We start from the raw sequence: 15,396 nt of genomic DNA, 5'->3' as shown, positions 1-15,396 counted from the left end.
CTGCTATAAACGCTGTGGAGCAGCAAAATTTCACTGCTAGAAACGTTGCTGAGTAGCGAATAGAACCCCCAACATCTCGACAAAATAAATGCTGCTAGAAAACGCTGCTATGCCTCGAGCAACGTGTTGTAGTGCAGAGAATGCTTCAGAGGGTATTAGATGATCAAGCATAAAAATTTGATAAATAAGACAAGCACCTTGCAAGTTAAGACCGCAATGACCACAAGGAAGCACATTCTCAATACACAATCACAAATGAACCACTTAGACTGCTCATGTCATCACACACACACACTGGTCTCTTCTCTCTCTCTCTCACTCACATACCCATCCCTCTCTCCTCTCTCTCTCTCTCTCTCCCTCTCTCTCTCTCTCATACACATACACACACATCCCAACTCTCTCTCTCTCTCTCTCTCTCTCTCTCTCTCTCTCTCTGTCTCTCTCACTCACATACCCATCCCTCTCGCCTCTCTCTCTCTCTCTCTCTCTCTCTCTCACATACCCATCCCCCTCTCTCTCTCTCTCTCTCTCTCTCTCTCTCTCTCTCGTTGCTCTTGCGATATTGCAGGAGCGATTTGTTTTATGTTTTTTTTTTTTAACACACGGCAATGCCTAAGCGACACAATTGCAAAAACTCAGTTTGCAAGCGTCATTATAGATGTCGTATAAGTGACACATAATAACTTTATGCGATGCCAGAGTGTTTCATATACGATGACTTTTTTTTCTTAAAAAACTTTCGTCGCTTATATGACGTCATCATTGCTTAAATGATGTCAGCTTAAAAATGTGTCATTTTCGACCCGTCATCACTGGGGGATTGTTTTGTAGTGAAATCCAAGGTTTATTTGGCTCCTACCGTCAAATGCACAGAGCATGAGAGATGCAATGATGGGGTAGGAGTGAAAATCTTTCCTTTGCCCCATGCAGCCTAGTTAGGGGTGTTATTTTTGGTACTATGGTACTATTGCTAGATGTCTTTTGTTTCGCCCTACATGCCAACACCATGCACATGCACACTTTGTTTCCTTTTGAATCCATTTTCTCTTCATCCTTCTCCTAATATAAATCCTTCTTTTGGTTATTCTGCACCTAATCTAGTGTCTTGCCTGTAATACAGCTTCAATCTCTACGCATTCATCGGTTTTGGTGGTCTCTCACCACCATCAAGACTCCCTAACTCAAATGTCCCTATTCCTAGCTTCCTAAAAATTTTATATGGACCTACCCATCTCATTTTAAGCTTTCATGGGTGTGGTCCCATCTTGGAGTTTAATAGCAGTACTTCCAAGCACCAAGCTATAACATGGCGAAAATCCAATAACAATGCTTTAGCGTATCAACCATAATTCCACAATTCAAGGAAAACAATCTTATTTTACTCAATTTCCATTTTTATAAATTCCCAATCATTTAGGGGTGCAAGAGAGGTATCCTACTCAAACTTCCATCTCTTTAAGGTCTACCAAACCTTAATAAGGTTTTAACATTTCTTTACCTTTACCAATATGGTCCAATCTATGTTTTAAAACTTGTTTGAATCTTAGGGAAAAGTTGAAGGGGAGAAGAATCATAGAGAAAGAGGCTTCTACAAGTAAAAAGAACAAAGTGGATATAAAAAATTAAATAATAGATTGATAGAAGGCCATGCCTAGGTTACCATTCCTAGGTTATGATCTCAGTGTGTAGGTTATATATGAAAGCTCAACCCCAAAATATCATGTCAGGTGGTACCTGCAACACGTCTGGCGCTTCCAAGCTGCTCCAACAGTAATCAATATTGCGTTGCGAGCCTTTAATCTCTGGGTGAGCCTCATGATAACTGGTTGAATCAATATTATCATGCAGGAGGGATCGACTCCAGTCTTCATAACATTCGGGCGTAAAGATGAAGGGTTCGGCTCCAGAAATTGAAAAATTACGATACTGATTAATATCATCGTTGTCAGTAATTGTACTTGTGATACTGCTAGCGGAGGTTACAGTACTGCTAGCGCTGCATTCTTCATTAGTACTACCCCAATGAACGCCGCTGCTGCATGCCCAAGCCTGCATTGCCTGAAGCTGATAATCAACGTCCACTACAGGATTGAAAGGGCAAGTGAAGACTGTCTTGTCTAGAGAAGGAGGAGGAGCAGCGGCGGGGGGTGTTGTAGGTAGCCTTAGTGTAGTTCTTGCATGGGCCTCTGTAGAAGGCAATGGTGCGCCTGTGCACTCGACTTTATGATCAGAGGGGCATCTTTTAGCAGCTGTAAGCTGCACTAGCTTGTCCAGATCGAGCTGATCCCGGCCACCATCAGCTTGTTTGTGTATTTTGAGACGTTGCCTCTTGATCTGTGTGTTCCACAAGTTCTTCACATCATTGTCTGTTCTTCCGACGAGATGCGCCGCTATCTCTGACCACCTGTGTAACATGGCGGCTATTAGAATTAGAATACCTGCACATCTAATGGGCTGCATGTGAAAGACATGTGACCATATCATGTGGAGAGGTAAATGTGTGACCATATCCCTGCATATCAGTTATGCAGGAGAGATAAATACCATCCTACCTGTTGCCAAGGGCCTCGTGCAATTCCACCACCAGTCCGATTTCCACAGGTGTGAACCTTCCCCGCTTTAAATCGGGCCTCAAGTGGTTCATCCAACGCCTTCGGCAGCTTTTGCCGCAGCGTTCCAGCCCTGCTTGAATCAACAAATTGTATCAGAACACAAACCCACTGATGGTTTCTATACACTTACAATTAACCCTCTATAGTTTCTAGGTCAAATGGGTTGCAGCAGATGACCCATTGATGATCACGAGCACTATAAAGCTTTCTCATGATCCATTGCAGGGTTGTCATGTTGTTCTTTCACTACACTCTCCCACCACGCTCTCTTCTCCAAAGCATCACATTACAAAACAGTCTAGTAACATTACCGGCTTTCCTTGCAATGTCGCTCCAGCTACCGCTCTTATACTTGGAGATACACCTGGTTAACCTCTCGTCTTCGTCGGGGGACCAGAGTCCCTTCCTCATTCTACTAATCTACTCAAAATACAACAACTGTTTTTGGATAAGTTGCCAATCCAATTAAACGCAACAATTACTGTTTTTGGACAGATTTAGGAGACTTAAATATTGGACTTCTTCTGCAAGGAGAAGAGATCAGTCTTTGCATGAAGAGCGAGGCGCTTAATGATACATATATGTGGAAATGTGTAGAGTCGTTTGGCACACAGCTACTACGACCTAGCAAGCACGTGATTTCAGTTCTTTTAAGTAAACAATTGTGATAAACGAGTACAGATTCGGACGGCTGATTACATTAATTAGAAGATGGATTCCAACTTAAGAGGGTGATGCGTGGAAATCAGGTGATTTTGCCAATAGTTTTGAGACCGCACAACTGAGTATGATTGATAAATAAGCTCAGATTACAGATCAATTCTGTACGAGTGTACAGTAGAATATGAGCTGTAAGAGAGGGAGGGAGGTCGCATCCGCAATTAGTCAAGAAGAATCGGAACGCACTTTATACGCCTAGAAATGTTGTATATTTATATATATGAATGACATGTAGAAAACGCAACCATTTTCAATGGTCTTAAAAAAAAGAGGGGCGGTGGCGGGGGGAGCCATGAAGGTGGCATACTCCCTCATGTATGCCGGACAAGCTTCCATTCTTGGCGGCATACTCCCTCATGAAGGTGGCATACTCCCTCATGTATGCCGGACAAGCTTCCATTCTTGGCCCACCAAAACCCCTCCCTCCTTCCCCACAAAAAAACAAGGCAGTTTCTAGATGTTTTTTTTAAAAAAAGAGTTTTAAAAAACGTGGTTTTTTAAAATGCAGGTCAACACACACTTAAAAACATTATTATTATATATATACATATATATATTTCCCAAAAATTATGATGGTCAAGGTAACTCTAAAAAATCGAGCTTATGTGTGGTTAATCCTACATGCATATTAGATGCATGCCCTCACCCTTCATTTTGATGGGAATGCATGTTTTTTTCAAGGATTTTATCAATTTATAATGGCACTAGCCCTCAAATTTTGCTAGGATCTGATGGTCACAAAAGGCTCCCAAAGGAGCAAAATTGCTATCAAAATTCAAACCCATCCCAAAGAAGAATGGGTGGGACTACCTATTGTTATAAATGAATATAGGTTTGAGTTTATAAGTGAAAATAGAGGGATTGATGAAGTGAGAGTAGGGTTTGATGGGAATGCATGTTTTTTTTGAGGATTTTACTAATGTCTACGTAATTTATAATGGGAGCCCTTGAATTTTGCTAGGATTTGATGGTCACAAAAGGCCCCCAAAGGAGCCTGACTGCTGTCAAAATTCAAACCCATCCCAAATCAAGAAGAATGAGTGGGCAAGAATATAGGTTTGAGTTTATGAGTGAAAATAGGGAGATTGATGAAGTGAGAGTAGGATCTTGATACACGATGTCCTCATGCCACCCAGACATAATTAAGCAATGTGTGTGTATTCATACACATCACTAGGTGGGCAGTTTGATGGAAGCTAGCTGCCCTCCAACTAGTTCACACAAGACTCCTACTAGTTCAGCTCATACCCCCTTGCAATTAATTAATCAAGCCCTAATGGGCCTGATTAATTAATTGAAACCTTAGGTTTCTAAGGTCCCATCTCCCTCACACCCCTCCTCCTTTGCCTCCCACTCCTCCACCTCCTCCTTATCCTCCTTCCATTGTGTTGCTCGTCTTCCTCTCCTAGTACACTGACCTGTCACCTCTTCACTAGACTTGATAGGTACGCGGCTGGCTATTTTTTTACCTACTCACGAACAATCCAGAAGGTGAATGTTCCTAAAAAAGCATGAAGCCTATAAGTTTACTAAGGTTCCCTAAGTATTTAAGGTTGCATTCCCAGCTTAGCATTAATTAATTAATGCTTTCAAAAAAAACCGTTAAGGGGACCTATTAGTCGCCAAGTATCCCTAGTGGACTGGCAATGATATATTTACACACCCTAGGAGATGGATGGATATTTATGGAACCAGTCTCTAGGTGTTCATCCCTCACACCCTTATAGTTATTTAATGAGTTGCAGCACGATGTGTATACCATTTTTGGAGTTGTGAAGTAAGTGTAAAGCAACTTTAAGTGGGACCTCAATTTAAACTTTATTATTATCAACAGTAGGTTTGTGCACACACCGTTGTATGCCAATATACATGAAACAATTTGTATATTCTAAAAAACCATGTATAAGTACCTATTTTGTACGTATTGATATAAAGGTTTTCTTATTAGTGAGGCGCCTATAGGGGAGTCATAGTAAGATACTAAGTGTGATGGGAATGTTTCCACATTATGTATGGGGTAGGGGGGATCAAGAGAAGAATTGGACTCTTAATTGAGGTTTGAGACAAAGCTTGCCCCCCTGTCAACGTTGGTTTGGACGGGATTAATGGAGCTCCCCACTTCAACCCGACCGAATTAATAATAATAAATATTAAGAATATTTTGGGGCGGGGGTGCGTTCCATGCAGTGCAATTTTTCAAAGCACACACGTCTTTCTCTCTCTCTCTCTCTCTCTCTCTCTCTCTCTCTCTCTCTCTCTCTCTCTCTCTCTCACACACACACACACACACACACACACACACACACACACACACACACACTTCGTAAGAACCGTATTAGCAGTGATATTCTTTTACACGGCCAAGGAAGATTGTTCTCTCGTCACACATGAGTTGCAATGGAGCTTTCATGGAGCCTTCAAAAGTCGATCTCTTACACACACACACACACACACACACACACACACACACACACACACACACACACACACACACACACACACACACACACACACACACACACAAAACAACTATCACACTTGCTTTCCTCGTCCGTCCTAGTCCTTAGATCCGTCTACCTCCACCTTCATCTGTCAACAACAACTCACACTATTTGCATGTGAATCCTCCATTAAAAACACATCTATTATTATTGGCATCCATTCATATTTGCCTACTTCCATAGAAGCTCTTACTTATTTACTCTTTTGTGTGTGTGTGTGTGTGTGGGTGTGGGGGGGAAATAACTTATTTACACCTACTTTTCTTTTTGGTGGAAAGAAACACTTATGTGATACTAAAACTACTCTTACCATCTTTTGTATATAAAGTTATGGAAGATCTTACACACCTATTGTAGAAATTGTCAACCGACAAGTTGTGCAGGACCCTCTTTTTCCCTTTGTAGAGCATTACTAGCGTAACTTAACATAAATGTCGGTTAAAACTTACAGTTATACATCACATGTTGATTAGTCAAAAGCATTATGTTAGTTTGAACACCTCTATTAAACATCCTTATAATGATGATATTTTATCACATGATCAATATCTTTAAAAATATAATATAATCACAAGACACAAAAGAGCATGAAAAATCACAATGCTAGGAGGCCACGGTTATGTGCAAAAATGTATTTTTGATCACTTGAAAGCCTAGGCTTCTAGTTGGGAAAAAAAATCCTCAATAAGGGCATCACCTTTTGCAACATCCTCAAATGTACATGTTTGAAGGGTTTTAGAAAACGTTATATTTATGCTCTTAAATTACTTGTATATTATTTTGAAACTTATCATGTGTGTGTTGATAAATGGAATGCCTACTAGAAAATATTATAAAGTTTTAGTATACCACGATAGATCAAAAGCCATATTTATGCTCTCTCTCTCTCTCTCTCTCTCTCTCTCTCTCTCTCTCTCTCTCTCACTCACTCACTCACTTTTAACTTGACTCTCATAAGTGGAGGAGAGCACGTTTGATTCAACAAGTAAAAGCACATGTTTCCCTTTTCGAGTCATTCTTGTGTGTGTGTGTGAGAGAGAGAGAGAGAGAGATAGAGAGAGAGAGAGAGAGAGTAAGTGATGATGGTTTTATCTATATAATGTTATTTCAATCTTGAATTAGCTTAATTAAATGTAGGTTATCACATTTCCCTCTATGAATTTATTTATTCATCATGAAAGATTTATCTACTTATAATATAAATATGTAGATTTTATTGGCCATTATCCTCAGTTATGTGTTTTCCATAGATAAAGATGAAGAAACATGGACCACGTGGACATAGAGATAATTATTTTACAAAAATGGATGTTTTTTTAATTGGAGAGAACCTCAGAAGCATAGGCTTCATTACATTTTCTATTCAAGCCATAGAAGGGCTATTTATTTTATTAAAGACAAACTCACAACTGTGACCACACATGCTCATAAGCAATGTAGTCACTCCATTCAAAAACATTCTAGTCAAGATCTTATCTATTTATTACAAAACTTAGAAGAAAAAAAATATCATTCTCAAAGCCTTAAGGAACAAGGGATGTTGGGAACTTATCTTTGATCGAGACTTGCAAGTTCAACACCCATATGTTAATCCTCAATGCCACTCCCATAGTTATTGTCACTAAGATGGTTGTTAAGTTAATAGGTAGGTGAATGAGAGAAGCAATAGTGAGTGTGTGGCTACTAAGACTAATATTCATTGCCACACCAACACCTAGATGGTCACTCAATTATCGGGTAGGTGAAAATAAGAGCAGCAATGATGAGTGTATGGCTACACCAACATCTAGATGGTCACTCAATTATCTGGTAGGTGAAAATAGGAGATGCAATGATGAGTGTGTAGCTACGAGATGGCTACTAAGACTAAATTTCATCACCACACACACCTAGATCATAGGTGAAAGAAGAAAGGTGGAGAAGAGAGAAGCATACCAGTTATTGAATGACATTGTCCACCCAACCTCTAAGCATAATCACATCCACATGCTACCATAGAGTTGTAGGATAGAATAGAGAAAACACTAAATCTATTGCACAAATAACAACAAGAGGATTTATATCATGAGAGGTTTACTTATACTTCATAGGTCCTTTCTCACTACACGTGAGAGTAAGTAACTCGACATTCCTAGTTCTATTAATTCTTAAGAAAGCAACTCAAGCTTATCCATTCCTAGTTCTAATATGGCCTTATAAGTTAACTTCCACATGACACAACTTTGAAGTAAAAAGTGCAAGAACATTCTAAGATGACTAGTTACCTCGGGGGGGGGGGGGGGAGAGAGAGAGAGAGAGAGAGAGAGAGAGAGAGAGAGAGAGAGAGAGAGAGAGAGAGAGAGAGAGAGAGAGAGAGAGAGAGAGACTTTTGTGCGTTCAAAGGGTATTAAAAAATACCCTTTTATGTGAATTTTGACTTAATAAAATGACCCTTTTTCTTTATAAACTTAGTTTTTTTTTTCAAAATACTATTTAAAAACCCCTTATATAAGTAGATTTCTATAAAATTTTCTCAAAATCTTGGTTTAAAAAACCCCTCCTAATGATCGCACGTAGTAGGTGAACCCCCCAAGCTAGTTGTAAAATAGAAAAGACCTTCATGATGTATTAATGAAAAAGATGTTCTCTTGTGAATTCTATACGAACACTGTGTTAATTAAAGATGTTATTTGGATTAAAGAAACCATTTTAATTGGATAAATTAATATATTCCCTTCCTAAGTTTAGTCTAGTTCAGGTATGTTATGATCGGATTGATTAACATATTCCCTTCCTAAGTTTAATCTAGTTAAAGTATGTCGATCGGATTAATTAACATACCTCCCTCCCTAATCCCAACAGAAGCTCATGTGTCCCCCCAAATAAAAAAGATGTATGTCAAAGAGGATAGGAAAAAATATCATTCATAAGGCATCATGTGCACCTTCTTGATGCGCCTCAAGTTATGTATTGCTATTGGAATGAACAGAATCTCTCACTTAAATAATTGAAACTTCTTTTGGTGTAGAGATAATTAAAAGTTATGCTCCTCATTTCATAAGTAGCATGCTTATTGCCTTTTTTCTATTTATAGAAAGAAGAAGAGACATTGCTGCTAACCGATCTGCTACCACCAAGCAATAGTGATAAGTAGAACTAGTTAGCATTGGTAGTTTGTGGTTAAGCTAGTTTGGTGATGATCTCCACTTGTGCTAGTTTATACTCAAATTATTGCTCGTGCTAGTTTATAACACTAATTAGCTAGCATTGATAGTTTGTGGTTAAGCTAGTTTGGTGATGATCTCCACTTGTGCTAGTTTATACTCAAATTATTACTCGTGCTAGTTTATAACACTAATTAGCTAGCATTGATAGTTTGTTGGTTGCTAGCAATCAAGCCACTTTGTTGAAAATTTTATATGTTCTAGTTAGTAAAATCAAATTAATCCTAACATATACTAATTAGCAATAATTACTAGCAGTACACAGGTTAGCACTAGTACTGTGTACTAGATTAGTACTCATGCTATGCGCACACTAGCACTCGTTCTAGTGTGTGCATAGCTAGCAGTCATGCTAGTTTTGTGATTCTTTTAAGCTATGCTAATTGGCCATGCTTACACATGCTAGCAGTAAATTACTAGTAGTACTAGAAGTGAAAGCTAGTGCTTACACATGCTAGCAGTACTATATATATATATATTGTGGTATATGTTATAGTGCTATATAGCAATAGTGTTATATAACTATATATGTGCTATATAGCAATAGTATTACAAAAGGTAACTACAATGGCCTTACTTCTTCTGACGACACTACAACACATCGGGGGCATAACAGTGTTTACTAGTAGCTTTCCAACAACATTTATTTTGTCAGGATATCAAGTATTTTTGTCGTTGTCCCATAGCAAAATTTCGTTGCTTAGCAGCACCTATAGTAGCAAAATTTCGCTGCTATTTCATTAGGCAGTGAAATTTTACTGCTAAGCAGCGAGTATAGCAATGAAATTTCGCTCCTATACTATAATTTTGTTGATGTTGATGAGTAGCAAGAATAGTAGTGAAATTTCCCTGCTATTCTCATTGCATAAAATTCTATAGAGTTCTTGTGTGTTGAATTTAAGTTATACATGTACATAGACACAGAAAATGATTATAGTTTTCAAAAAAACATCCATTAGAACCCTTGGAGCCATGTTTCGAGGGAAAAAAAAAAGATAGTTGAAAACTTTTGAGAAGTAAAACAATGTTAAGATCATGAATCTATCCCATCTTGTAATAAATCCAAATTTCGCTATTCTCACTGCATAAAATTCTATAGAGTTGTTGAGTGTTGAATTTAAGTTATACATGTCACATAGACACAGAAAATGATTATAGTTTTCAAAAAAGCATCCATTAGAACCCTTGGAGCCATGTTTCGAGCAAAAAAAAAGATAGTTGAAAACTTTTGAGAAGGGAAACAATGTCAAGATCATGAATCTATCCCATCTATGTAATAAATACATATGTGTTGCTTCATCAATGTCTATATCTAATGGAAGCTCAATGAAAAGATGGGGTTCCATATCAATATCACTATCATTATCCAATGAAGCATTGTCATGATTGATAGGTCCGGAACTTGCCTGTACCTTTCTGGACTTCTTCTTTTGTCTTTCTTTTTTGCTACTGCTACCACCGAAGTGTCTTGTTTGGGGGGGTCGATGAGGAGATAAATACAGTCACGAGGCAAAGGCAATATGGCACCGTGATAAAATCTCCTAAAATAAATCAAACACATGGAGGAGAGGAGAGGAGTGAGTACCTACCATATTGACGTGTCATTCATGCATCAGACCTTATAAATGCCACTTATGATTAGTACACACCACAGGAGTGGTCCTAAGACCACATGGTGTGGCCACGTGGTACGGGACCACATTGGTCTATAATGGCCCCTATCTCCCTCGGGAGCTTCATTCATTCGCGTCGGGTTCCCTACCATCGCCCTTCATGTCGTCCCTCTGTGATGGGATGGTGATGAGAATGAATGTGATGGATACGAATGAATGTGATGTAAATCGGGATGTGAATGAAATCACCCCTTCTTCTTTTTCTATCTCCACAAGCAAATTGAAGCTTTTAATCAAATCTACAGGCATGCTTTTCTCTCTCTCTCTCTCTCTCTCTCTCTCTCTCTCTCTCTCTCTCTCTAATTAATGCACACACTTAAACACTCACAATATTCATTCTAAACACACACACACGTGCGCGTGCGTGCACACACACACACACAACCTTACAAAACAAAACAAAAATCTACTCCGTCTCCAAAAACCTTATAGAATGAAAAAATTATATGATGTTTTAATGAACCATAGCCTTGTAAACATGATGCATGCTCCTTTTTGAAGGCATGGGATGAAACTTTTATTTAAAGGGTTAATTCTATTATGCCCTTTTTTCCCTATATGTAACAAGGGGATTTTGAAAAATTCACCCTTCAATTTTTCGGTGGCCTTATATGAAGGGTAAAATGGCTTATAAATGCATGAGACCTTATGATGCCACTTATGATTAGGACACACCACAGTACTAAGACCACCATGTGGGTCTATAATAGCCTAAATCTCCTTGAGGACATCGAGCTTTCTGCCCATCCTAAACCCTTGGTGTCGAGCTCTCTGGCCTTCGTGTTGTCCCTCTGCATCACCATTGCCATCGTCTAACCTCTGCCTTGCCATTGCCTTGGTGTTGTGCTCCCCTGCCACCATCATCGTCTTGCCATCGCCAAAGCAAGTATCCTTGTAGTGCCTTATAGCTTGTTCTTACTGACCCCCTTTTCTTTAATTTTGTTATCGAGGTCAGTACAAAGTGGTAAGGGGCTCACGACCATCACGTAAGCCCCCTACCACTTGGTACTGACCCCATGATCCATATGGCCTCGTATTGTCCCCATGTCTCTCCTTGTATACACAAGGGGTCAGTACCAAGCAGTAGGAACTCGCAGGCATTGCATAAGCCCCTAATCACTTGATACTAAACCCCTTTTGTTTTGGGGTTAGTATGAAGCAACAAGGTGCTTGCATGCATTGCCTGAGCCCCTTATCGCTTGGTACTGACTCCTTGTATATTGAAAAGATGCAGGGGGGAAGAGAGCTTGAGCTCTTGCAAGCACACACACACACTCACAAAACCCTAATAGAGAACACACAAGGTGAGAGGCTGAAAATCTTCTCTTCTTCACTCAACACTCAACACACCATATATAAGATAAGAGTACTCATAATATGAAAGGTACTCAACCAATACATACACGAGTTCTCTATAGTGTGAACCCAACTAAATGAGCTGGTGCTATAACTATGCCAGTCTTTAGAATGGCTGTCACACAGCCTGTCATCCCACTGGCCGCATATCACCCAAGATCTCACCAACCATGCCAGTGGTGTAAGTGTCAGGCCTATCCCCCAGGCGGGTCATCAGTGTCCACCGCCTCACTAGACGAGCTCGATATCTCAACACTCCCCCTCGAGCTCAAATCCATCTCATGTACACCAAGTGTAAGGTTCCCCCCTTCCACAAATAGGGGAAACACTTAAGATAGTCCACTAAGTCTTATCTTAGAGAAAATTCCCTACTCATCGACACCTTGACCATACAGAGATTCAAGGATACGATTCATAGGTAAGACCTAGTTCTATCCCGCAGGGGGAGCGTGGTCTTCTAAAATCAAATCACCCATAGGGTAATTGATCACATAAATTGGGCAACTACAAGACTTGATTTCTAGAGGCAACGCTTTTTTCCTCATCCATGCCTGGCCTAGTCTTCTAGAATAGAGTTGCCCGAGAACCTATTTATCTAGCGTAGGGCTTTCACTTAATCTGTTGGAAAGCTACCCGACTAATCGGGTGCACCCATCCGTAGGATGGTGCCGTCGGGGTATTCCATCCTCCCACTTTCCACCCTACTCACGCGTCAATTTGTTTTCTAATTAATCCTACCACACTGTTTGACATAAATAAACATGTTTCTTAATTAAGGTCCTTTTCACAAGGTTTGTTAAAACAGCCTTTTTCTACAATACAATCATACCAAAGACAAGATTTATAAAAACAAAGTTTAATAATGAATCAATTTCATACAAGCCAAACTGGCTCTCTTATTCTTTTCCTTTATACCGCCGATGATCTAGAATTCGGCCTTCCAGCCTCCACATGCTAGGCAAAACCCTACGGGACCATACACCTCATCGTCGGCCGCTGGCGAGGACTCAAGCCGGCCCGTCGCCCTCTCATACTCCATCGCTCGATCCTCCCGCCCCTCAGAGGGATGTCTGCGCACTAGGGTGGGCTAATTCACCGCACTAGCCTGGGCCCTCAGAACTAGGCAGCATCATAATCACTTGCCTCAATCGGCAAACCTCATTATCCCAATGGTATGAGGGATACCATGGGCCAACTCCGGGCCTTACTAACGTCTCCGCCGTCCGGCTACACAAGCACAAGAACAGGGCAGCGTCAAGGCAGGGAGAAGTTGTACCTGTACCTTAATTTAACCAAGATAACAATCCATTTACTCACTAAATCATATGACTAGGATCCATGTCACCTTCTTTAAGAAAACAATCTTTTTCACAAAGATTTTAGCATTTCAACTTGAGATTGCGATAAGATATTCTTTATTAAGGCATATACTATTGCTTAAAAGAATACAAACTTTAAATAGTAAATCAATCAAATAGATCACTGTAACAATCAATAGAGAAGCCGGGGCCATACCTCAACCCCTAATAATGATATATAATTGAAAAACAAAATATGTATATACCTTATAGAAATTTATCGTTTATCGTTGTCTTTGCTCGTTATTAACAAGAGCTTTAGAATATAGAGTCTTCTAATACCTTCTCTTATGATTGAAATCATCCAATCATCTCCAAGCTTTATCTCCTCTTACTCATACTGTGACTCTTCTCTCTTTCTAAGATCTATGGCAAAATAGCCTTCTCTTATAGGGCTACGGCATACTATTCTTTCTTTGTTTTCTAATTAATCCTACCATACTGTTTGACATAAATAAACATGTTCCTTAATTAAGGTCCTTTTCACAAGGTTTGTTAAAACAGCCTTTTTCTACAATACAATCATACCAAAGATAAGATTTATAAAAATAAAGTTTAATCATAAATCAATTTCATACAAGCCAAACTGGCTCTCTTATTCTTTTCCTTTATACCGCCGATGATCTAGAATTTGGCCTTCCAGCCTCCACATGCTGGGCAAAACCCTACGGGACCATACACCTCATCGTCGGCCGCTGGCGAGGACTCAAGCCGGCCTGTCGCCCTCTCAGGCTCCATCGCTCGATCCTCCCGTCCCTCAGAGGGATGTCTGCGCACTAGGGTGGGCTAATTCACCGCACTAGCCTGGGCCCTCAGAACTAGGCAGCATCATAATCACTTGCCTCAATCGGCAAACCTCATTATCCCAATGGTATGAGGGATACCATGGGCCAACTCCGGGCCTTACTAACGTCTCCGCCGTCCGGCTACACAAGCACAAGAACGGGGCAGCGTCAAGGCAGGGAGAAGTTGTACCTGTACCTTAATTTAACCAAGATAACAATCCATTTACTCACTAAATCATATGACTAGGATCCATGTCACCTTCTTTAAGAAAACAATCTTTTTCACAAAGATTTTAGCATTTCAACTTGAGATTGCGATAAGACATTCTTTATTAAGGCATATACTATTGCTTAAAAGAATACAAACTTTAAATAGTAAATCAATCAAATAGATCACTGTAACAATCAATAGAGAAGCCGGGGCCATACCTCAACCCCTAATAATGATATATAATTGAAAAACAAAATATGTATATACCTTATAGAAATTTATCGTTTATCGTTGTCTTTGCTCGTTATTAACAAGAGCTTTAGAATATAGAGTCTTCTAATACCTTCTCTTATGATTGAAATCATCCAATCATCTCCAAGCTTTATCTCCTCTTACTCATACTGTGACTCTTCTCTCTTTCTAAGATCTATGGCAAAATAGCCTTCTCTTACAGGGCTACGGCATACTATTCTTTCTCTAAAAGAAAAGCTATGGAGTTTTGGTCTCTTCCTCCGAAAGGCTATAGCAATCTAAGCTTCTTTTCTGAGATATTAGATAAGAATGAAGGGATATATGCATCTCAAACTCTAGGATTACCTTGAGGCTACTTGCTGTCTTCTCACAGTTTTCTCTGTGTAGAGACCCTGACAGAAATAGCAAATTATTTCGGCCATAACTCTCTGATAAAAACTCAGAATATGGTCATATAACCAGTTAAAAGAACGGGAAGGCATCTAGTCTACAAGCCAGCGCGGGCAGAATAGGCAAAAACATCTGTATATAGCCACAAACGCGCCATCTTTAGAAACGCGTTGTTTTTCTACATTTTTAGTATGCATGGACTCTAAATGTGTAAAAGTACTCTAAATATGACCTCTTATCACCTAAAATCGAAATTGTATTTTTGGGGATACTTATCTCTTAATAGAACTATTCTTATGTTCTTATTTCTTTTAGGATTTTTGGAGCTAATA

The 15,396-nt window shown here is 39.6% G+C and overlaps 1 protein-coding gene across 1 annotated transcript; it reads right to left on the bottom strand.

Moving 5' to 3' along the window:
* Positions 1-1,653: 1,653 nt before the first annotated feature.
* LOC147620162 (uncharacterized) lies at positions 1,654-3,085 on the bottom strand. The gene is made up of 3 exons (XM_086772710.1): positions 2,927-3,085; positions 2,556-2,685; positions 1,654-2,407 (listed from the first exon to the last, which is right to left on the bottom strand). The coding sequence occupies exons 1-3, from the start codon at positions 3,024-3,026 to the stop codon at positions 1,708-1,710; spliced, it is 930 nt and encodes a 309-aa protein (XP_086628836.1). The 5' UTR covers positions 3,027-3,085; the 3' UTR covers positions 1,654-1,707.
* Between the last annotated feature and the right edge of the window lie 12,311 nt (positions 3,086-15,396).

This window comes from Cibotium barometz, chromosome 32 (assembly GCF_041138505.1).
Source record: "Cibotium barometz isolate CiBa-2024 chromosome 32, ASM4113850v1, whole genome shotgun sequence".
Classification (NCBI taxonomy): Eukaryota; Viridiplantae; Streptophyta; class Polypodiopsida; order Cyatheales; family Cibotiaceae; genus Cibotium; species Cibotium barometz.
Note: the sequence above shows the minus strand (reverse complement) of the source record. Positions and strands in the feature narration are given on the sequence as shown.